General features: G+C 36.1%; 1 protein-coding gene across 9 annotated transcripts in view; it reads right to left on the bottom strand.

The window, feature by feature from the left end:
- The window catches only part of ZnT63C (solute carrier family 30 member 1), a 60563-nt gene that overhangs the window by 9298 nt on the left and 26710 nt on the right, over positions 1–24555 (bottom strand). For 2 of the 9 annotated variants that reach the window (XM_073987647.1, XM_073987645.1), the window contains 6 exons: positions 4735–4921; positions 1291–1415; positions 1123–1220; positions 933–1054; positions 737–865; positions 501–647 (listed from right to left, as the gene is read on the bottom strand). In XM_073987647.1, the coding sequence (XP_073843748.1) occupies positions 501–647; positions 737–865; positions 933–1054; positions 1123–1220; positions 1291–1415; positions 4735–4911 (798 nt within the window). In that variant the 5' untranslated portion in view covers positions 4912–4921. Of the gene's footprint in view, positions 1–500; positions 648–736; positions 866–932; positions 1055–1122; positions 1221–1290; positions 1416–4734; positions 4922–8054; positions 8297–12605; positions 13453–22733; positions 22894–24555 lie in introns of those variants that run through there. The other 7 variants (XM_073987652.1, XM_073987651.1, XM_073987648.1 and 4 more) reach the window with 7 other exon arrangements.

Raw genomic sequence — 24555 nt, forward strand, 5'->3', positions numbered from 1 at the left:
GGTCGAAAATTTGTTCTACCTAAAATTGTGAAATTACACTAATTATTCCATTTTAATTAAGACTATTTTATGGTGGAGGGTATAAAAAGTTCGGCCCGGCCGAACTTAACGTCTTTTTACTTGTTTTGGGCTTTATGATCTTCTTTAGGGATGTCACAACATCTAAAATGAAATGGCGTTTATGACCACCTTAAAGATTAATTTGGATCCCTGTTGGTTGTTGGTGGTTACAACCGGTGTCTGGAAAATTTTCAAGGCTATTAGAATTTTAAAGTGATATTTTAACCACCCAGGCCTGTCAGAACGGATCTTCAAGATCTAGTAAGAGATGTAACGTTACAGACGAAAATCGTTAGAGAGTCTGATAGGCATTTTAATATAACACAACAAAGTTATGAATGATTCCTACCTTTAAGACAGTATGTCACAAAGTTAACCTCGTAGCAAAGAGTAACATTGTGTAACATGTAGATGTGAATTAAAATGTTGTTATTGTTTACCTGAATATGTGTTGGCACTGTTTGTAATAAAATTAATGCAGATTCACGCAATAAAGGCCAGACTGAATGTAATATTAAGCACACCAAGACAATAGATAAGGCCGGATCCATATAATAACGATATTTCCATTCTGTTTTCCAAACTACCTGCAATGTTGACAGACAAATAGAAAAACAACAACAAAACGAATTAATATTAGCTATTGAGTGTTTAGAGATTATAACCATTAACTTACCAAAGCACTGATAACAACAATAATGCTACCCAAAGCATCACTTAAGACATGCAAAAATGCGCCACGCATATTCATTTGACCGGGATCATGACTGTGGCCATGACTGGATTTCTTCATTTGTTTCTCCTTCTGCAAAGAAATAAGTCGAGCATTAGTTTTTTTTTCCATACGAAAAGAAATAATTTCTTTATAATACCTGTTTTTCATAAGCAAAATCTTCATTGCCTTCGCCATCATCAACATTGGCAAGCTCTGTAAGTCGGCTGTGGTTACGTCTTAAGCCACCACCATGTGAATGACCATGGTGTCCACCATGTTCTGCAAATAAGCATGTTTAGAAATATCAAATGTTTCGGTGAATAGTGTTCGAAAAAATGGAAACTTACCATAAAGTAAACAGAGTCCTATCACATTAACAAGTAAACCTAATGCACCTACAACTACTAACAATTTGGGCTCGTGTATCGTTTCTTCTTCAATAAATCTTTGAATAATATGGAAATAGATTAGATTATTTTCAAGAAATTAATAATAAATCTTGCATTTATAATTACCTTTTACAAGCTTCTATAGTAATACTGAAGCATAATGCCACCAAAAAGACAGCATTTACCAACGCTCCTAAAACCTCAGCTCGCGCCCATCCAAATGTGTTTTTTGACCATTTCTTTGGTGACATCTAAGTTAAAAAGGACATACAAAATTTATTGATTAATACCAAACTTCGTTATTATACCCTATACCACAATGTGGAAAAGGGTATTATAAGTTTGTTTTGGTAAAAATTCATGTAACACAGCGAAATATTCGTCGGAGACCCCCAATGTCATATACCAATCTTCATATCTCGACGAGATAAAGCGATTTTGAGATGTGTGTCCGTCCGTCAGTCCGTCCGTCTGTCCATTATAAATTGTAAACACGCTCTAGGCCGCAATTATGGACCGATCGTCACGAAATTTTGTATGGAAGTCGGGTTCAGATCAGAATAGATCCCTATTATTATTGGTGATGATCGTGAAGTATTTAGCGGGTGAAATGGACCAAAAACATAATATTTATCCAATTTTCTAGCGGCTCTGTAGGTCTCAATAATAGTCCGATCAACGCGTAATTTTAAATAAGGTAAGAGTATATCACAAGGGAGAAGCTTGCAATTTGAGATGGCGATCGGATAATATTTAGAGGGTTAAATGGACCAAAACTTTTGTGTGAAAATTGTGAAAATTTTTAATATACAGCTTATATCCTAATTCCTGGAAGTGACATTCCGGACAAGTGAGATATACTTGAAAGTGGAACGCTTGACCTTTCAATTGATGCCAATTATGTTGGTGTGCATGATCAGATAAATGAGTTACAGCCTAATATATTCCGTTATTAGTTTGTAGTGTAATAATAAACTCGCTAGAAGTCGCAATTATACATCAATAGTCACGAAATTTTGCACCGGTTAAGAGTATAGGTCGAAACAGATGCCCACAATTTTTAATGATGATCTGATATTCGTTAGCGGGTGAAATGGACCATTACTTTTGTATGAAAAATATAAAAATTTTATTTTTGGTCGATATTTTAATTCCTTGAGGACTCCTGACCTTTCCTCTGATGTAAATTGCAATAAAGTGTTTGCTAGATAACGAGCCTACTGCCTAATATATAATGGGTTCTGTGTAGAGAACCACATTTTTATCCCATGCTACATATTGTCTCTCCAAAAGTTTATGTAACACCACGAAATATTTGTCCTAGACCCCTTATTTGGTATGCCAAAATTCATATCTCGACGAGATAAAGCGATTTAGCGATGTGTGTCCGTCCATTAAAAATTGCAAACAAGCTTAAAGCCACAATTATGGACCGATTGTAACGAATTTTTTTAAGAGGTTGGGTTCGGGCCAAAATAGAAATGATTAGTTTTTGGTGCTGATCGTGAAATGTTCAGGGGATGAAATGGACCAAAAACTAAATTTTAACCAATTTTGTAGCCGCTCTGTAGGTCAAAATAATAACCCGCAAAATTTTAAAGAAAGTTTGAGTTTATGATGAAGAAGAAGCGTACAAACCATCATGAAGATCAGATAATACTTAGCGGGTTAAATGGACTGAAACTTTTGTTTGAAATTGGTAAAAATTTCAATAAAGTAGCGGTTAAACAACGGAAGTAGTAGTACTACATAAGTGGGTTTCATTACATTTTAGTTTTTGTGAACTAAATTTTCCTTTCCTGCTACAAAAATGTCTTTGTCATGCTAGATAACTTTTTGGTGTTGGTCATAAGTATTATACATTACATCTCTGATATTTGATAATTAAATTTTCACAATCATTGAAAAGAAGTTCCGTGGAGAGCGATTGTCCAGGGATAGTGGTATAGGGTATCCCATGGTCGGCTCCGTCCGACTATAGACATTTCTTACTTGTTGTTAAACATTTTTGTTTGATTGAGAATCCAAATTAAGCAAATATTTTTCATAGATCAAAGAACAGAAGTTGTTCGAACGAATTTGAATTCGAATCTTCTTTTTAAAACAGGCCATACATATTCGTTTTCTAGAGCGGAATACGGCTACAACAAATTCATTAAAACTGAAATATTATGGGCCATTATTACATGTGTTCTTTTACTATCTGATGGATTTGAAAACGCATAATAAACCAATTTTGAGGCATTAAAAATATAATTTTTACATTGAAAGTTAATTCCAAGAAGCTCCTCCTTGAAATTCAATCATCACTTTTAACTTTAAGTTAACCGGAACGCTATAAATCTGTTTGGTAAATCCAAACTAGGGTAAGTGCACCAGTAGTCGGCACCTTAAGGATTCTCGTATCTTCAGCCGTATGTCATTTCGAGTCTAAATATCCAATCAAATTAAATTTAAGTTGTTATGATTCGTTATTTTGTGTAGTTTTAGATTATATAAACAATTTTTTTGATTATTTCTGTTCAACATGCAAAAAATACAATTTTAGTGAAATACTGCTTTTTCACCAGTAGTCGGCACCATTCCCCAATAGTCGGCATGATATGATCCAGTAGTCGGCATGTTATATTTAAATAAAGAAAAAATGCATACTTTACATTTTTTTCTTAAATATTTGAAAGAACTATAGCTTAAGCATTAGTTATTTATACATTTCTAGTTTATTTGTATACATTTCTATTGATTTTACTTCAAAAAATAAGGGAATTTAAACATATTGTTTAAATAAATTAGTTCGTACCAGTAGTCGGCATCTATTACCCAGTTGTCGGCACCCCACAACGTACGTACTTCAAATCATGGCTATATTGCTTAAAATCGCTAAAGTTCCTTTCAAATTGAGACTATTTTTTTTTATTAATTAGCCTTTAAAGTATTTCTTTAGTATCTTTTATAATTTTTAGCTAAAAGTAATCGATAAAAATCAATGTTTATAACCCCATGCCGACTTTAGGCAAATTTTATATTTTTTTGTCCCTAAAGTCGGCATCAACAAAAATTGCACAATTATAAATATTTTTTAAAAATTTCTTTTTCTGAAGTGTTCTTTTAACTGTTCTCTACCTATATAACAAAAATGTTGTGGAAAATTTCTTTATTTTAAAATAATTACAGAGCTTATAAGGTTAACATCTCCACAATTTTTTTCTTAAGAAACATGCATTTTCGGTTGTGGTGAAAAACACTCACTGACAAAAACTTAAATTTTGATATAATAATTGGTCCTAGCTCAATGAAATTTTATATAAAGTTAGCTGACAATATTGTTGAAGAATTTTTAAGATTATTTTCCTATTTTGTTTTCTTAATTTTTAGTTATTTGAGTTCAAATTCAAAAAGTGCCGACTACTGGTACATGCCGACATTAGGTGCACTTACCCTATAACAAAAGAATACTTATAATAATGGGGGTATTTCTTTTTAAGCAAGTAATCTTTGCACTTATATGTTGCAATTGTAACGAACATTCGTTTAGATCATGTTTCCATTGCATTTTTTGTTTCCACTTACCTTAATGGATAAAAATGATATTACTAAGGCGGCTATATCACCCAACATATGAAAACTATCAGCCACTAATGCCATTGAATTTGTCACATAACCGACAATTATTTCCACGAAGAAAAAGAAGCCGGTCAACATCATCATTGACAGCAGGCGGCATTTTTTACCTGAGTATTTGGCCATTTTTGCAAATCTAAAAATAAATGGAGAAAAATAAAACCAAGATTAAAAAAATTAAACAAATAAATTACAGTTAGTGAATGAAGGAAAAAGTAGACAACGTATCGTGTGATTTTTTAGTAGATTTAGATTTATTTATTCCTTCTGTATAAATAAAACAACAAACATCAGTTTTGAGAAAGACGAAAATTATGTCGGACAACACAGCCTACTTTGGACAATATAATCAGCAGTTTAAAAATAAAATAAACCAAACAAAAATTACCCTCGACTAGACAATGTACTAACTGAGCTGATGCATAAATCCGAAACATCCACTAGAAGATAAACCTGTGGCAACGTTACAATTATTTTCTTGGGTAAACCGCAGTTTAATCTCGACTTAAGTCAGTCCAACCGCGCCGCGATTTGCTTTGGACATTCTGAGATATAGGTTATCAAAGTTCTGTTATTGCTTTTGATTTGATCTCATTGTTTTGAAAGACATGGAAGACAATATGAGAAAATTTTAAGGACTTGTTCTGAAATTTCCAGAAATACCCCTCCTCTTTGCCACATTTTTATACCCTCAGCATTTATGCTAACGAGGGTATATACACTTTCATACGGGCAAAATGTGCCTCGTCGAAATAATGGTTTTAGACCCCAAGTATGTTTGGACGAAATGTGTTTCAGACAATTTGGAGTCGATTGAGCAATGTCCGTCCGTCTGTCTGGCTGGAGCGCACGATAGCTCTCGAACGGATCAATCGATTTGATCCAAAATTTGGCTTTCGTAATATTTTGTCCAAACTTAGTTTAAGTTCGAAGATGGGTTATATCGGTCCACTCCTTCTGGTACCTTCCCCTACAAAAGTTCGAAAATGTTCGGAAAATTTGTACGTACGATAACTCTTGAAAGGAGTAACCGATTTGGTCCATACTTTGAAAATCATGAAATGTCTACCAGACTTAGATCAGTTTCCAATATAGACTCAATCGGTCCACTCTTTCGGGTAGCTTCCACACAAAATTTGGGATAAGTTCAGTTTAGGACCTGCTCTCGAATCGCTTTGATTTTTGTTTTAGGAACTTGTATTCACTGCCCCCTATACGACGGTATAAGTTTCATCAGGGGCAAGTCCATACTTCCTGAGAAAATAGCCTGAAAGCTGCAAAAAACCCCTATGACACCGTGTGAGGTGGTTGGAGCGCAAGATAACTCTCGAACGGATCTGCCGATTCGGTCCAAATTTTGGCCTTAGTAATATTTTGTCCAAACATAGTTTAAGTTCGAAGATAAGCCATATCGGTCCACTCCTTCAGGTACCTCCCCCACAAAAGTTCAAAAATGTTCGGAAAAATTGTTCGTACGGTAACTCTTGAAGGGAGTGACCAATTTGGTCCATACTTTACACATCCTAATGTATCTACCAGATATAGATCAGGTTCGACTATATTTGTCCATTCCTTCGGGTACCTCCCACACAAAATTTCGGATAAGTTCACTTTAAGATCTGCAATCGAATCACTTTGATTTTTGTTGAAGCAACTTGCATTCGCTGCCTCAATTACGATGGTAAAAGTTTTTTTAGGGGCAAGTCCATACTTCTTGAGCAAACAGCCCGAAGAGTGTAAAAACCCCCTATGGCACCATATGTTGTGGCTGGAGAGCCACTTCCATAACGGTCAATGTCGATCCATTCCTTTTAGTATCTCCTCCGCAAAACTTTTGATTTTTAATCCTAATCAACATTTTTGTCGGTTCAAACGCCCTAAATACATACGTATTTTGGGAAAAAATTGTTTCAATATACACAGGCTGAGGGTATATCTCTGTCGGCAAAGCCGACTGATACTTTTTTACTTGTTTCACATAATTTCTCCAAACTTATATATTAGGGACCATAGTCCGGTCAAAATAGACATTGAAATAGCAAAAATTCCCACAGAGCTGAATTTTGGTGGAGAGCTAGGGCTTGCCATTAGAAGCAATGTCCTAAAAGTCCCCATTGATCCCATGTGTGCAAAAAAAATTATTCGAGGTCAAAAGTCAAATTTTAAGGGTTTTTAGGTCTTCGGATCTATTTTTTGAAAACGGTTGATCTATTCAAAAAGGGACTAAAGTAAATATTGTAGACAGAAAAATTATCTACAAGTTTGACATTATAATTTTTTTCCTAGAAGGAACCATTCTTGAGATATAGCTGTTCTAAAAAACACATGATTTGTATGCACTTATAAGGGAAATATGCACATATTCAGACGAACCGGCTAAAATAAGCGAAGTAATCCGGTCGGTCCCCCAAAAATATATATATTCTCTTGAAGAGCGAAATTATAGCTATCTTCTAAAAAAAAATCCAACAAAATCGGAGTGTGTTTAGTAGAGTTATTCAATGTTAGAGTCATTTTATGCAAAAATAGCCCATTTAACCCACATGTATAATCGAAAGCCCAACGGGAACGACCCCAACGAAAACTCTCCGATTTTTTTCAAGTTTTGTCCGAAGGTAGGGATTGTTGCGCTGATTACGGAAATGTATAATTTTCAACGGTTGCGGATCCCGTTCGCCGGTTATTCGACCAGAAAGGCCAAATTTAAAAACCGGGTTAGACCCGGTTCTACTGAACCGATTACTGCAAAGTGGATATCGTTTGAAAGCTTACGGAAGTATCTAACACATAGTGTCGTTACTTTAACCGGTTCGCCTCACAATGTACTTACGCGGCTAATTTTTTATTTGACCTTTGGATCGCGATATCTCGAAAATGGTAAGGCTTTTTTAAGAATCATAAAGACCACTCTTGTAGACAATTATTAAATCTACAACTTTTACTTTAGCCGGCTTTTGCTAAGTCTTACCGTTTTTGAGAAAACTTAAAAAAACTGAATAATGCCTCCAAAAATGACCTTTGACCCCGAATAACTTGTTTTGCACACATGGGATCAATGGGGACTTTTAGGACGTTGCTTCTAATGGCCAACCCTAGCTCTCCACCAAAATTCAGCTTTGTGGGAATTTTTGCTATTTCCCCCTTATACGCATGTCTATTTTGACCGGACTACCATGTTTGTTTGCAGATACGTCAACACAACAACACTTTTCCAAATTTAAATCACGATTTGAGGAATTTTAAAAATGCACATAAATTCACAAACTCACAAAAAAAGTTCCATTCCTTTTTCTTCTTCTTGGATTTGAAGAAATCAAACTCTAGGACAACGACTTATTAGAAAAGACTGGGAAATGATTTGTAATTTACTATTTTTGCTGCTAGCTAAGAAAAGCAAATGTAAACTAAGCGTCCGAAAAAAACAAACTAAAGGAAATGACAATAGCCACAAGAACAACAACAATATAAATAAAATAGAATAAAACAACATTCAACTGCAAATCGAAATGCTAAAAGGCATTTTAATTGTTTAGGAAACTAGAATATAATGCATTTATATACATGTATATGTTTGTATATGTACATTTATGTATTAAATGCCGGGGGAGGAGGGGTGGTATATGTATATGCATTTATTAGAAAATAGAAAATAACAAAACAAATGTTGTTGGTAGAAACAAAACAAACTATTTCTATGGGAGCAACACAATTTCTTGTTTATTTCTTTTTCCCATTCCTATTGGAATATCACAACAAATAAAGAAGAAACCATGGTGCAATGAAGGAAGGTATAACAGTTTCGGAAAAAAAACTATAGAAATACAAAACTAAAATATTACCCGCTTTTTGCCAAAGTAGCTATTATGACAATAACAACAATGGGGGTTATCATGAATGAAATTTCCCGTGAGTTTCGTCTTTCCGCCGTTGCAACTTAAGGGAGAAAGTGAAAAAATTCACGGGGAATGGCGATTCGATGATAACCCCAAATGTAATTTAATTTTCATATTCATATGGAAACATATTTCCCAATCAAATTTGATAAATATTGTTCACAATGACTCTATAAAAGGGGATTTGTATTGCCTTGAACCAATATCAGTTCACACAGAAATCCGTCTGAAAACCATCTTAAGGGGAGTACACATTGACAGTCAAAACTGACAGTAAACGTACTTTTAGGACAATTTTCTGCCAAATAACAACTTTTATTTACCAAAAAATGTTTGAAATATAATATGTAAAGTATTATTTAGAGGTTAGGGAAGTAATAATTCAGATAGACTTTGATATTGACGAAATAGACTTCGATGACTGTCGGTTTTGTTGACCAATGTGCACTAGGCTTCAGCCCCCCTATTCTGTAACTTTTTAACAACTTCACTCATTGTTTATTTTACAACAATTTCATTTGTTTGTTTTGTAGTTGTTACAAAAACAAAAGAAATTTTAACAACTTTTCAATCGATAAAAGTTACAGATTGAAAAGTTATCGATTGAAAAGTTGTTAAAATTGGTGTTGGTGTGAAAAAACATTTTAAATTCAAACAAATAAAAATTGTTAGATGACAAAATTTATTTTAGATTTAGAATTAAGATTTAACTAGCTAAAGAGGTTTCAGTCGTTGAGGCTGTGGTTATACATTTCTCTATTTGATTGACTTGTCTGAAAAGAATTTTAAACAGAAAAATCGTACATACAAACATTTCTGTACCTATTATTGAAATATTTGTTGTATAAGAAATAATGTAAAATGCATAAATTTTGCATATGCAAAAATGTCTGCATTTTGCATAATTTTGCATATGTCATATGTTTCGACTGCAATTTAATCAGAAGCCAAAATATGCCCAGTCCCAAAATTTGACATGAATCGGACCAAAAATAGGGGTTGCATAAAATCTCGCAAAAAATCGCTGTCTACTCATGAGCTAATAAAATATTTCATATTTAAAATATTTATTGCCTTACGTCGAGCAATATTTTTTAATATTTTATTAGCTCAGGAGATATATCTCGATAAGCTTTCCAATGACACCCATCATGTCCTGGTAGAATTTTCCAAAAAAGAGCTCTGTAGGCCTATTCTGTAACTTTTATCGATTGAAAAGTTGTTAAAATTTCTTTTGTTTTTGTAACAACTACAAAACAAACAAATGAAATTGTTGTAAAATAAACAATGAGTAAAGTTGTTAAAAAGTTACAGAATAGGCCTACTGCTGAAGTGGAATTCTGTAACTCATTTTTTGAGTTACCGACAAAAATCGGTAACATTAAAACTCAAAATTATGAATGAAAAGTATCAATAAAAGTAGACAACACTGTTGCTATCGGTAGGATTTAGCAACAGCTTTATTTTGGTTGTTAACTTACCGAAAATTTTCGTTAATTACCGAAATCATAAGCATTTTACCGATATTTGTCGGTAACTCAAAAATGAGTTACAGAATTCCACTACTGGCCAAAATGTGTGTTCTTATGGCAGGGTCACCCCAAAAAACGGTAAATATCGCGACATCGGGCAATATTTTTTAAAGATGTCGTTAGCTCTGGATGTAGCTATCTCCATGTTATCCTGGCAGAATTATCCTAAAAGGATCTGTGGTCAAAATAAGTGTCCTTGTGGCAGGATCACCCCAAAGAACGGTAAATATCGCGACATTGGGCAATTGTTTTAAAATATTTTATTAGCTCAGGAGATAGCGATCTCGATAAGCTAATACATATGTCCTGGCAGAATTTTCCTTAAAGGATCAGTGGTCAAAATAAGTATCATTATCAAAAACGGTAAATACCGCGACATCGGGCAATATTTCTTAAAGATGTTATTAGCTCCGAAGATTGCTATCTCGATAAGCTTTCCAATGATACCCATACCGAATGATATGTTGTCCTGGTTGAAATTTCCTTAAAGAACCTAAAAAGAATATTTTTTTTTTAAACATTTTTGAATAGCTCTGTTAAGTTTAACTGTTAAATATAGCGGTAACGAGCGGCTTATGTCTCTGCTAGAGCGGTTTATGTCTGCGCTAGTTAAATAGGAATTTATCTTAATCGACATGTTTGTTGCATATTCTAGGTCGTGGATCATGTTGATATATTTACGATACATTTTTTTTCTTAAGAAAGTATATACTTCCCGAGATAAATACCTTCAAGGTTCCGTATTTATTAATTTCAAAGTTATCAATATGTGTGTCATTGTAAAGTCAGCGGTTCAATCTCCCTTCAAAATCAAAAGATTTTTTTATGGCCATCGACCGAAAATTTAAGACTTTCACATATGGACATGGTCCAACATGGGCTAGTTTGAATCAATATCTCCATAGATTTACAATATGTATGTCGTGTTCACAGGACGGCAAGGACCATATGTGGTGAACATACAAACAAGATCCGCCACCGGGCCCTTATACGCTTTGTAGTCTTCGCAATTTTATTAATGTTGTTCTTCACATCTTACAAAGCCGGATGAGCTTTGCGGGGATACCAAACTTTAACTGATACTAGGTCCTCAGTTAAAATTGGAAAGAATTTTGTACCAAAAGAGGTTTCACACAAGGAGACAGCCTTTCGTTTGACCTATTCAACATTTTGCTGGAAAAGGTAATACGGGATGCAAATGTCAAAAGAAATGGCACAATTTACACCAATAGCCACATCTTACTTGCTTATGCTGATGACATAGACATCATGGGACGATCAGTAAAGGAAGTAACTGATACCTTTAGGAAGGTCGAAGCAGAATCTGCGAAAGTGGGTCTGGCGGTAAACGGCGAAAAGACCAAGCTGATGGTGTCAAAGCGCAAAGCGTCCATAGAGCTCGGACCAACTGTGGAAGTTGGTACCTATAATTCTAAGGTAGTTAAAGACTTCGTCTACCTCGGCACTGCCATAAACACAACAAACAACATCAGTTGTGAAATAATAAGAATTGTATTGGCCAAGAGATGCTACTATGGTTTAAGTAAGCAATTTAAAAACTAAATATTAAGAATTTTGAATTTTTTTATCAAATTTAAATTTTGATTTCTTGATAACGGTACATTGCCCATGTGCAGTTAATGTCAACTCTTTGTACTAAAACGTTATATTTATAGCCCACTCATCAAATCCCCATCCAAAACTTTTAGTAGTATCAAAACATTTTTCAGAAAATGTTATTATAAATGTCGCCTTATTTTCATATGATTATCGCCTTAGATTACCTGGGAAATATTTTTCATATTTAAAGAGCTATAACTTCATTATGAATGCATATATCGACAAAATTCTTTCAGATACCTTGTACCGGATGTGATTACTGTAAGAAAAAACATAAACATATGTATAAGTTAACATCACTTTTTTTGATTTTTGTCCACGCGGCAACACTGTGCGTCGTATGAACCACGAGCTGTATCTGCTATACAACGACATCAATATAGTTAAACGTATCGAGATGCAGCGATTGCGTTGGCTAGGCCATATAATAAGAATGAGCGATGATGAACCCGCTAAAAAGGCGTATGAATACATGCCACATGGCGGTGCACGCAGAATCGGCAGGCCTAAGCTTCGATGGAGCATACAAGTGGATGAAGAAATGAAAAGGCGCGGTATTCCAAAAAGCGAAGCGAAAAACAGAGAGGAATGGAGATCGTTTCTTAGTTCGGTCTATGGAACAAATATTCTGTAGTGGGCCAGCTAAGTAAGTAAGTTGTTCTTCACATGCAGGGTGACCTGAATGTTTATTACAATGGATCTTGATGTTTGTCAGACAATTTTTATATTAAAAACATGCAACGTGTTCACTTTTCATATACATAATAGGTGTTACCAGATGCGACAATTTGATTTGTGTTCTGTAGATGTTTGATTGTTTGCTGGGTTGCTTAATTGATTTCTTGTAAAAAAAATACCGACACGGCACAAGCAATGTTAAGTTCTAATCAAATTAGTCACTATGTTTATTCGAGATTAATTTTCTTATTAATCATTCACTTATTTACTTTTCTCTTAAATGTAAATATTGTTTACATGCGTTTTAAAGAGTGAGTTTCTCAATATGCGCTTATTTAAAACTAACTGTGGCCTAATCATTCATAAAACTGTTCACTTTGTATTTAAATTTGTTTAAAAAAGTAGAATTTTTTGTCAACACATTTCGGTTAATTGCTTTTTTAATTAGATTTGCCACCTTTGACTTACAAGTTATTACTATTCAATTAGAATGAACTCTCTTTGGTTGCGACGCTACGTTTTATTGATAACAAAAAGAAAAAGAGTTTCTCATCTCACCACAAAAAAAGTAAATGTTTTTCTTTTCTTCTTTTTTGTTTTGCACTTGTCACACTAAAATATAAAATATACAATCGCAGTCATTCAGTCACAACCTCTAGCCGAGCAATATCATGCCCCGCCGCCTCTTTTCATATCACGTTTTTTTGTTTATGCCGACAGCACTACACCACAACCAATCAAGCACCAGAGCACACAACAATGTGACGGCGGCCAAGTGTATTTATTTATCTATAAATTGTTGTATATCGGCCCTTTTCCCCTTCTTTTAACCCTTTAGTTGATTTGCTATTTATTTATCGGCGGCAATTTTTGAGAAATTTTCTCTGTGATTTTGTTTTATTGTTAACACACAGTTACATTCGGGCTACGAGTTATATTGTAATAAAATGCACATGTACATACATATATTTGATGATGCACAAATAGAGTTGCTGTATATGTTTAATATTAATACAAATGTATGTATATTCATTCATACGCATGTAGGTATATAATTTATTTATAAATAATTCTGACGAAAGCTATACAAAAGACTAGTCTACAAAATTGTGTGGCCATGATTGATGATGATAAAAGGACATTGACAATTCTAATTGTTGTAATATATACTAATAGAAATTGTTCATGAATAAACCCAGTTCAAAAATTGACATGTCCAAACGACTTCAAACAAGCATTTAAAGCAGCGTGAGGCAGAGAAATTTGTTGGATCTCCCTTGTGCTCTCAATGAGCGTAAATTTGTTCTTGCTCACAACGTGTTAACATCTACACAGGCTGTGAGCGATAACCAATTTACGCTCACTTAGAGCACATTGTGAGTCACAATACCTTCCACTGATTTAAAGGATACCTTAGTTTGTAAGTGCAATGAACCTAAAAGCGATGCCGGGGGTAGCGTAGCTACTGGCAGGGCCTTCCATGTCAGTAAGGTTGAAGTTGAGCACTGAAGCTAAGAACAGTCCACAACGTAGCGTTGGTATTCCAGTGGAGCGGCTACAACTGGTGTATGTTTTTCCCATGTTAGGGGCGGCCAACACACAACTCTGGTGTGCCTGTACACCACAGATAGTAGCCCTATCAAACAGGCTTTCGACCTTAGGTTAACGACCTACTGCGCCGAGATTAAATTGTTACTGAAACCGTAAGAAATGAAAGAATAATTACTGATCGATATAAGGCAACGACTTTTGGAATGAAACAACGGATACGAATTGGATTCTGGAACGTCAAGACTTTATTTCAAACTGGTAAGCCAGCCCAGCTAGAAAGAGAATTCGACCGTCTACGTCTTGGTATCCTGGGTATATCTGAAGCAAGATGGAATAATTTCGACGAGCATATACTAAACAGTGGAAAATCTCTTATATTCTTCGGAAAGCGAGGAGAAAACGCGTCCCACACGAATGGTGTAGCTTTTCTTCTGAGCACGGTGGCGAGAACATCCCTGATGCGTTGGGAGCCCATTAGCGAGCGTATAATTACCGCTAGATTCAAATGCAGGGTGCGAAACGTGTCAATCATCCAGTGCTATGCACCAACAGAAGCGGCAGAACCAATCGAAAAAGAGATGTTTTATAGTAGCTTACCGGGAGTATTTCAGCGTATCCCCGTCGGAGATATCAAAATTGTTATGGGCGACATGAATGCCAAAGTAGGCTGTGTCAACGCAGATTTTGAAAATGTGATGGGAACCAATGGCATGGGACCAGCGAATGAAAACGGTGAGCTTCTAAACGAGTTTTGCGGAACTAACAATCTTGTCATTGGCGTCACATTATTTCCGCATAAGACCGCACATAAAATAACATGGGTTTCACCAGATGGATCAACAAAGAACCAAATAGACCATTTTTGTATTAATCGCTTGTGGAGGCGACGCATAATGGATGTCAGAAAGAAACATAGTGCTGACATCTCATCAGATCACCACTTTGTCATTGCAGAGCTGAAACTAAGAGTTGTACGGGCAAATGATCCTGGAACAATAAGATCACGCAAGTTTAACATTGGGAAGCTCAAGAGCCCTCAAATAAGCAATGCTTTCTAATCCAATGTAGAAACGGAAAATGTTTCCCGAGATATTCCAATCGACGTGCAATGGGACACAATTAAGAGTGCTTTCATTTCCACCAGCGAAACAGTTTAGGGCAAAATGCCAAAATCTTGTAAGAAATGGATTTCCGACGACACGTGGGCGAAAATTGACGAGAGGAGGAAGGCCAACAATGCAAAAACGCGGAGCGACGTACGAAGAACCAGGCAAGCATACACCTCAATAGATACCAGTGTTAAACGGTTATGCAGAGGCGATAAACGCAAATCGATTGAATCAATTGCCGAAGAAGCTGAAACCGCTGCAACTACAGGAAATTCAAAGTTGCTCTATGACTGTACAAACCGCATGATTGAAAACAAAAGGAACATGGCTGTACCTATCAAAGATAGAGATGGAGTATTTCTCACAGATTCGAAAGAACAGCTTAAACGATGGAGATAACACTTTACTTTCTTTCCTACTAACAACATCGATATAAGCTCTCTCAACATACCAAAAACATCTCGCATTAATATCCAAATTCCCAGTATTAATGAAATCGAATTAGCTATTCGAAAGAGCAAACCTGGCAAAGCGGCAGGAGCAGATGGGATCGTAGCCGAAATGTTCAAAGCAAACCCACACAGAAGTGCTCAGATTCTTCACCCCCTATTTGAAACCATATGGCAAACCGAAAAATTCCCGAGAGATTGGATGCAGGGAACACTTGTAAAAGTACCAAAAAAGGCGCAACTTCAGATTGCAACAACTGGAGAGGAATCATGTTGTTATCCACACCACTCAAAGTTTTCTGTCAGATTATACTTGACCGAATTTCGAATAAAATCGAACCCACACTTCGCAAACAACAAGCCGGGTTCAGATCACAATACTCATGTGTTGACCATATGGCGTCGCTCCGTATAATTATTGAACAAATTAACGAATTCAAACAGCCCCTACATCTAGTCTTCGTCGACTTCGAAAAAGCTTTTGACCGCTTAAATCAGAGTGAGGCAGAGAACATTTTTGGTTCTCTCTTGTGCTCTCAATGAGCGTAAATTTGTTGTTGTTCACAACGTGTTAGCATCTAAACAGGCTGTGAGCGATAACAAATTTACGCTCACTTAGAGCAAATGGGCTCTCTTGTGAGTCACAATGCCTCCTCCTGGCTTAAATCACCAGAAAATATGGGAAGCTCTTCTCCGTAAAGGTGTACCCAACAAAATTGTAAATTTATTAAAAGCGCAATACACTGAGTTTCAATGTAGAATTCTTCATAATGGAACATTATCGGAAACAATAGACATTGTGACTGGTGTTCGACAGGGATGCATTCTATCCCCTCTTATATTTTTAATTGTGATGGATGAGTTACTCCGGATGGATGTGGTGGATGCTCCAACAAACAGAGGTATTCTCTGGCACCCCATAAATATGGAATCTAAACGAATTAACATACGCTAACGAAATTGCATTGATCTCCTCTTCCAAACGCCATATGCAAAGCAAACTAAATGACTTCCAAACCAAGGCAGAGACATATCAACTACGGATCAATGTTAATAAGACAAAATCGATGAAGTTAAATCATGTGATACCCGGCAACTTCCATCTTGATGGCAGGCCAATTGAAGATGTAGCCAACTTTACATACCTTGGAAGCCAAATAACACCAGATGGTGGCACCCAGGCAGACATCCAAGCCCGATTAGCTAAAGCTAAAGGTGCCTTTGCTAAACTGCGGAAAATATGGCGCTCCCGGCGGTTATCAATTTCGACAAAAACTCGTATTTTCAACTCGAACGTCAAATCCATACTTTTATACGGATGTGAAACCTGGCTACCGTTACAGTGCTTTGTAAACCGCTGCTTAAGGCACATCTTACATATATGGTGGCCTGATAATTGGATACCAAATTCCGAATTACAAATCCCAATCGAAAAAGAAATTGCTCATAAAAAATGGAGTTGGATAGGACACACGCTGCGTAAATCCCCAGATAACATAGCTCGACAAGCCTAAGACTGGAACCCACAAGGGGCCCGAAGTAGAGAACGGCCCAGAGGCTCTTGGCGTAGAAATACTGAAATAAAATCTGTTAACGAGAACCTTAGCTGGTCTCAAGTGAAAGCAATTGCTAAAGATCGTAATAAATTTAAGGAATTTTGTACGGCACTATGCGCCTCCTAACCGGCGAAAGCAATAAATAATAAAATAAATATTTAGTTTGGAATTTAAGACTAACCGACAAACCAGTGATTCTGAATGTTAGTTTTCTGGTAATACTCTCAATTTTTGTAATCACCAATTTCCATCTATAAAACCTATTAAAGGAAGGTACCAAATAATCAGGTCAAAATATTTCATAGTATGTCTTTATTGCCGACCAAAAGGAGTTATTATAGGTGCAATTTTTGTTGACATCTCTGTTTGAAAGTATTCTATCTATACCATCTGTAATTAATCTTTATTGACCAATGCTGAGCATGCATACTTTCGTTTTCTAAAATTATGTCTCCACATTGTCTCTGTGGGTAGATATGGAATGTTTTTTTTTCGAGCCATATGACAAAACTGCGTTATATAATATTAAACGTTGGTTTTTATGATGTTACTCATTCGTCATTGAACGAGGACAGTGATCCGGAACGTTCAATTGAACGAAATTGCCCAACTCTAGACTTCATACGTCCATTTTGGAAGTATATCTTATTTTCGACCACTATGTCAGGAAGCATGGACTTGCAACGAAAAACATAATATCGCTGGAAACAGGACCACAACGAGTAACATCGGTGGTGCAAATGAGACCGGCAAAAATGTTAATGTTTTTTAGTAAACGAAAGCTGTTGAACAACGACATATTCACAAATATCAGTACAGGTTCTGTAGACGCATGTCGTTTGTAGAATCCAGAAATATAAAGTCTGGGACAGTTCCGCAAAGCGAAGTGATATTTCCCGAAATATTCCACACCCTCAGGACCGGCATAGAGTTGGATTCTATCGTCGATAATATTGTGATATTGTGATTTTTAAATAGGTTAATGAGATGAGAACGTTAAAAACTTGGGTTTGGGCGTCGGGTTAGTAACCCTTCCCTAAAAAACAGCCTACTATGAAAAAACGAAAGAAAAGAAAAACAAACCCCTCTAAAGTTGACGAACCCCGCAAACGTTTTAAGGACCATGATCTGCGAATCTGCACCTGGAATGTTCGCACTCTTTATAGAGAAGGTGCAGTCTTCGCATTGGCAGACGTACTTCAAAAGTACAAGGCCGATATTACTGCCATACAGGAAATACGAAGGATTGGGAAAGGCGTCACAACAACACCTAAATAATACGCACTGTATTATAGCTGTCATGACGTAAAGCATGAGCTTGGTTGCGGAGACTAAAACATCTGGTATCCAAAATCACCCCAGTGAATGAAAGACTTGCTGCAATTCGAATAAAAGCTAAATTCTTCAACATCAGCTTTATTTGCGCTCATGCTCCCACTGAAGAAAAGGACGAACCGACCAAAGATATATTTTACGAGCGCTTAGAAGAAACATATGACCGTTGCCCTGCCCATGACATTAAAATTATAATAGGCGATTTTAATGCCAAAATTGGAAAGGAGAATATCTTTGGCCCAACAGTCGGTAAATTCAGTCTCCACAGTGAAACATCTGACAATGGTATGAGGCTGATAGACTTTGCAGCTGCAAAAAACATGGTAGTTAGCAGTACCAGATTTAATCATTTCGATATTCATAAGGGCACCTGGCTGTCTCCAGATCAGAAAACAAGAAATCAAATTGATCATGTTGTGATAGATGGAAGACATTCATCGAGCGTGTTGGATGTACGATCGTTCCGAGGCGCAAACATTGATTCGGACCACTACCTTGTTGCAGCAAAGGTACGCACCCGCTTAAACGTAGCAAACAGAGTACGAACAGACACAACACGAAAGTTAGACATCGGTAAGCTGCAATCACAACAGATAGCCACAGCATATTCCACTCAACTAGCCCAATTGCTTAATCAAAGCACTCCTCATACCGATAACATATCAGCGCAATGGCAAAGCATTGCCCACTCCATGCAAACAGCCGCAAAATCCATACTTGGATACCAGAGACCTCCACCAAGGAATCCATGGTATGATCAGAAGTGTCGTGCTGCCACCGAAGAGAAAAATGCGGCATATAGGGCTACTTTACAATCCGTAGCAACGCGTAGCGCACAAGAGAGAGAGATACAGGGAGAAAAGGAGAGAGGAGAAACGTCTTTTACGCAGCAAAAAAAGAGTGATGGAAAAGCAGGAGTGTGAAAATATCGACATGTACAGGAGCCAGAATGAAGTCCGAAAATTCTACCAAAGAGTCAAGCATCAAACTGATGGCACATCCTCCTGTAGAGACCAGCAAGGTAATTTGGTAACTGATACAGATAGTGTACTCAGGATATGGAAAGAACATTTTTGAAATCTGTTGGTATCCAATAGCAGCGAAGACGACGAAGATACCACAGCCCCAATCCCAGAAGATGGTATTGAATGTATACCGCCCAGCCAAGATGAGGTATGGACAGTAATAAATCGGCTTAAGAATAATAAGGCAGCAGGAGTCGATGGCTTACCAGCCGAGCTGTTCAAAACCGGAAGCGACACGCTGATAAGGTGTATTCATCAGCTAGTTAGCACCCTCTGGCAGGAAGAACGAGTAAACGACGAGTGAAACCTGAGTATCCTGTGCCCCGTCCACAAGAAGGGAAATAAGACTGTATGCTCTAACTATAGGAGCATAAGTCTACTCCCTATTGCCTACAATATAGTGTCAGGGATATTGTGCGAACGACTAAAGCCCATGGTCAACGAAATAATTGGACCATACCAATGCGGCTTTAGACCTGGCAAGTTCACCATTGACCAGATATTTACCCTGCGGCAAATCCTGGAGAAGACCCAAGAGATGTAGATCGACACCTACCACCTTTTTGTCGATTATAAAGCAGACTTCGACAGCCCGCAGCGTTCAAAGGTATTCCAAGCCATGTCCAAGCAAAGCTCATCAGGCTTTGTAAAATGACTTTAACTGACACGTGGTCCTCAGTTAAAATAGGAAAGAACCTCTCCGAAGAGTTTGGTACCAAAAGAGGTTTCAGACAAGGAGACAGCCTTTCGTGTGACCTCTTCAACATCCTGCTAGAAAAGGTTATACGAGAGGCAAACGTCATAGGAAGTGGCACAATCTACACCAATAGTCACATCATGGGCCGATCAGTAAAAGAAGTAACTGATACCTTTATGAAGGTCAAAAGAGAATCTGCTGAAGTGGGTCTGGCGGTAAACGGTGAGAAGACCAAGTTGATGGTGTCGACGTGCAATGCGTCCATTGAGCTCGGACCGACTGTGGAAGTTGGTTCCTATAATATTGAGGTAGTAAAAGACTTCGTCTACCTCGGCACCTCCGTAAACACAACAAACGACATCAGCTGTGAAATAAAAAGAATTGTTTTGGCCAACAAATGCTACTTTGGTTTATGTAAGCAGTTTAAAAACAAAGCCACATCTCGTCAAACAAAAATAACGCTCTACAAAACACTGATACTACCCGTGCTGATGTATGGCTCCGAAGCCTGGGTACTTGCGCAAGCAGACATGGCAATGCTTGGTGTGTTTGAGAGAAAAATTATTCGAAAGATCTACGGACCAATCTGCGTTGACGGTGAATATCGACGTCTGCTGTATCTGCTATACAACGACATCAATATTGTTAAACGTATCGAGATGCAGCGATTGCGTTGGCTAGGCCATATAATAAGAATGAGCGATGATGAACCCGCGAAAAAGGCGTATAAATACGGACCGCTTGGCGGTGCACGCAGAATTGACAAGTGGATGACGAGATGAAAAGGCGCGGTATTCCAGAGTGCGAAACAACAAATAGAGAGGAATGGAGATCTCTTCTTAGTTCGGCCTATGGAACAAATGTTCTGTAATGGGCCAGCTAGTAAGTAATAGGTTAAATTTCAACGTGTATGGTGAATATTGGCGTATTGTGAATCACGAGCTATATATTATCCTCCACATAGCTAAGCGTACCGAGTTACATCGATTAATTCATGAGAATGAATAGAAAAGCATAGGCATAACAAATTGTTATACCTGGAAATCTACTCCTAATCAATTACCAAAATCGGTTCACTTGAGTAAATTTTATCTTTAAAATTAAAAAAAGTGTAATAAAACAAAATTTATAATTATTTTAAGTTTCACATGATATGTCTACTTAAACGTTTAACAGTTATTATTTTATAATTTGTTGTACATTCTAGATAAGCATTCGTTGACAGCTTGTCACTTAATACATTCCCTAATCTAAGTAGATGCCTTCAAATAAAATTGATTTGGAATAAATATATTTGTACATAACACTTATAGAGTACATATTTAGTACAAATAGAAATAAAAACCTAGTAAACTATTTTGCTATCATTGTTTGTTTAATTATCGATTATTAAGAAACAATATCATTGTTTTATTGGCATATATTTGATTCCTACAAACTGTAAAATGGGTCATTAACATTGCAACATGTTAATTTATTGTCTAGAAATAAGGGTTCTCGGAAATTCATGAACACGTTTCTGACACTTATGATATAGAAGACGAAACAAAAAATATATACAGTTAGTCAACTATATTATTGCAAACGATGAATTGTTAAACATTTTGATTTTTAATTAGAAATTACTACAACAAATTCTTTCAATAATGTTGGGTTTTTTGTACATATCTGTTGATTTACCTGTTAATGACAACATCCAGCCAAAAAATGCAGACATCGGTCGTAAATTACAAAAACAACGGGCAAAAAGTATAGGTACCTGGTTTTTGTGGTGTCAACTAAATAATTGCAAACTGAATGAATGTGCAATAAAATCGTGGGATTTTCCCAGCGATTTTTTTTCGATTAAGTATTTTTATGATTTTATGGTATGTGGACATGTAAACCCATAATTTTTGATCATAAATTAATTGTTCTGTGTGTAACATAGGCGGTATATTCAGAAAAAGTGAAAGTCAGGTAAACGGATTTCGAAAAATATGCTTCATTTGGTCTATTCCAATTATAATAATGGTAATTCCGCAAGAGAAATAGCTAAAATCAGCTCTCATAAGCTGATAACTATATGCAACATTATATACCGCACCGAGAGAGAAGGCAGGTTCAAACTAAAGACGTCACATTGTAGGCCAAAAGTAGTAAATCCACGAATTGGCAGGAGACTGATTAAAGAAATTGACGAAAGACCCCAAAGCAGCACCAGATAATTGCTTTTTCTAATCAAAATAGAATTCGGAGTAAGTGTTTCACGTGGAAAAGTCAGAAAAGTGCTACATAATAACAAGCCTTCATCATGAGTGACTAGGTAAAAACTATTGCCCTCCCAGCACAACATATAGAAACTATTCAGACTTGTTACAGACAACTTTTCATGCCATCTTAAGTATTGGGATGACGTTATATTTTCTGATAAGACTAAATTTATGTTGTACTATCACGATGGGCCTCAAAAAGTACTGCGAAACCCCTTTATAGCCATGGAAACACAGAATTTAATACATACCGCAAAGTTCGGAAAACTGTCAATTATGGTATTGGGTTGTATACCAAGCAGTGACGTTGGTGACATCCAGATTTTGAAGGAAACAATGACAGAGTACGTTTATTTTCGTGTTTTAAAAATTATTTAACCAAAAACGTCAAGAAATTTGGACCTGTTGACCCTGAAAATGCAAAAAATTGAAATATGAATACTACCAAGACAACGACCCTTCCTCATAAATCGTATTTATGTAGGACTTGGTTGTTATACAACTGCACCAAAGTCATTGACACCCGAGTCCGAAGCCTATATATTAACCCAACATCGACAATTCATGGGTACGCCTAAAGAAAAAAGTCGGGAATAGGTCGCCCACTAACCTGGGGTACTAAATAAAATGCAATAAAGAAGAATGGCTAAAAAATACCATTGGAATATGACATTCCGTAACTTATTTATAAAATTCAGATAGGTTTACAAGCTGTTTTTGATGCCAAATGTGGGCATAGGAAATATTAAAACCAACTTTTCGAAAAATACCGTGAAAAACTGAAAAGTTGTGAATTTTGCAATTCTTTAGTTGACAGTGCAAATAATTAGTTGTACTAATTTTTGTTAATTTTAAGAAAATGTTTAGCGAAATTTAGCTACTTTTTATTTTATTATATTAATAAACATGTGTAAGAATTGTATTGTTAACAAAAATATTAATAATTATATTTATTTATACCAATAAAATGATGTTCTTTTTAAAATTTTCTAATAATTTTGTTTTTGCAATTATTTAGTTGACTAACTGTACATACATATATAAAGTTTTGTGCTTAAGCCAAGTAATCTTCTCTAAGATGACACAGTTTTGGTAAAGTGAGGAGATGACGACGACGTAGTTGTTGTCGTATCTATTTTGGTTTGTTTTAAAACAATAAATCTGCATGAATACATATTTGCTTAACCCAGTTAAAAATAGGAGCAAATATGCAATAACGCCGCTTAGGTGGTGATACATGTATACACTATTCGTTGTACATACATAATTATGGAGGAGAAGGTGTATGAATATAACCTTGAATAGCAAAAAACTACAAATGGAACATGACAGATTTCCTTCCTCCCGTCTTAGTGTTTGGGTCTTACATTATACTCCATACAATTTGTTTCCTTTGTTTAAGTGATTTCTATGTATTTAGTGAGTGAATGCGGATCGTCCGTCTGAGGTCCAGTTGACAAAACAAATAAATGAGACACTCAACACTTTTTTCTTCTACCAGACATAGACACCGACAGGCACAAAAGAAAAACACACTGCACACTGTTGACAAATCACGTTCTGATGAGAGTAGTTTACTTGAGATAATGGAGGGAAGAAAGGCTTCTGAAACAAAGGTATGAGCAGTACGTACGTGGTAGTTTGTTTCAGATGCTGTTGCAATAACAACAAAAATAGCAAATTGATAAGATAAACAATAAACCACACTATCAAAATTTAGAAAGAAAACCCAAATGTAAATATGTATAACGTTCTCGAAACACCCAGCAGCATTTGCATTGTAAATATGGGACAACTAACCAACAACATCAACAGTGAGACATTTGGAAACTGTGTGTTTTAAGTGTGCCAAGGTCGTTTTGGCTGAAATATGAAATTTATATATTTTTTATACTATGAAAAGATAAAGAAAATTCTACAATAACGCATAAAAACCGCATTACGTTCTGATGGGATGAATCTTGAAATATGTATTTAAATAAACATTTTACGACAAAATTGGGCATTCTGGATCGATGAATCTGAACTTCGCCAAACACAAAATCTTATAGAAAGAGTCTTCAAAAATATTTC

This window comes from Musca autumnalis, unplaced genomic scaffold, assembly GCF_047663935.1.
Source record: "Musca autumnalis isolate F117 unplaced genomic scaffold, ASM4766393v1 scaffold_4, whole genome shotgun sequence".
NCBI lineage: Eukaryota > Metazoa > Arthropoda > Insecta > Diptera > Muscidae > Musca > Musca autumnalis.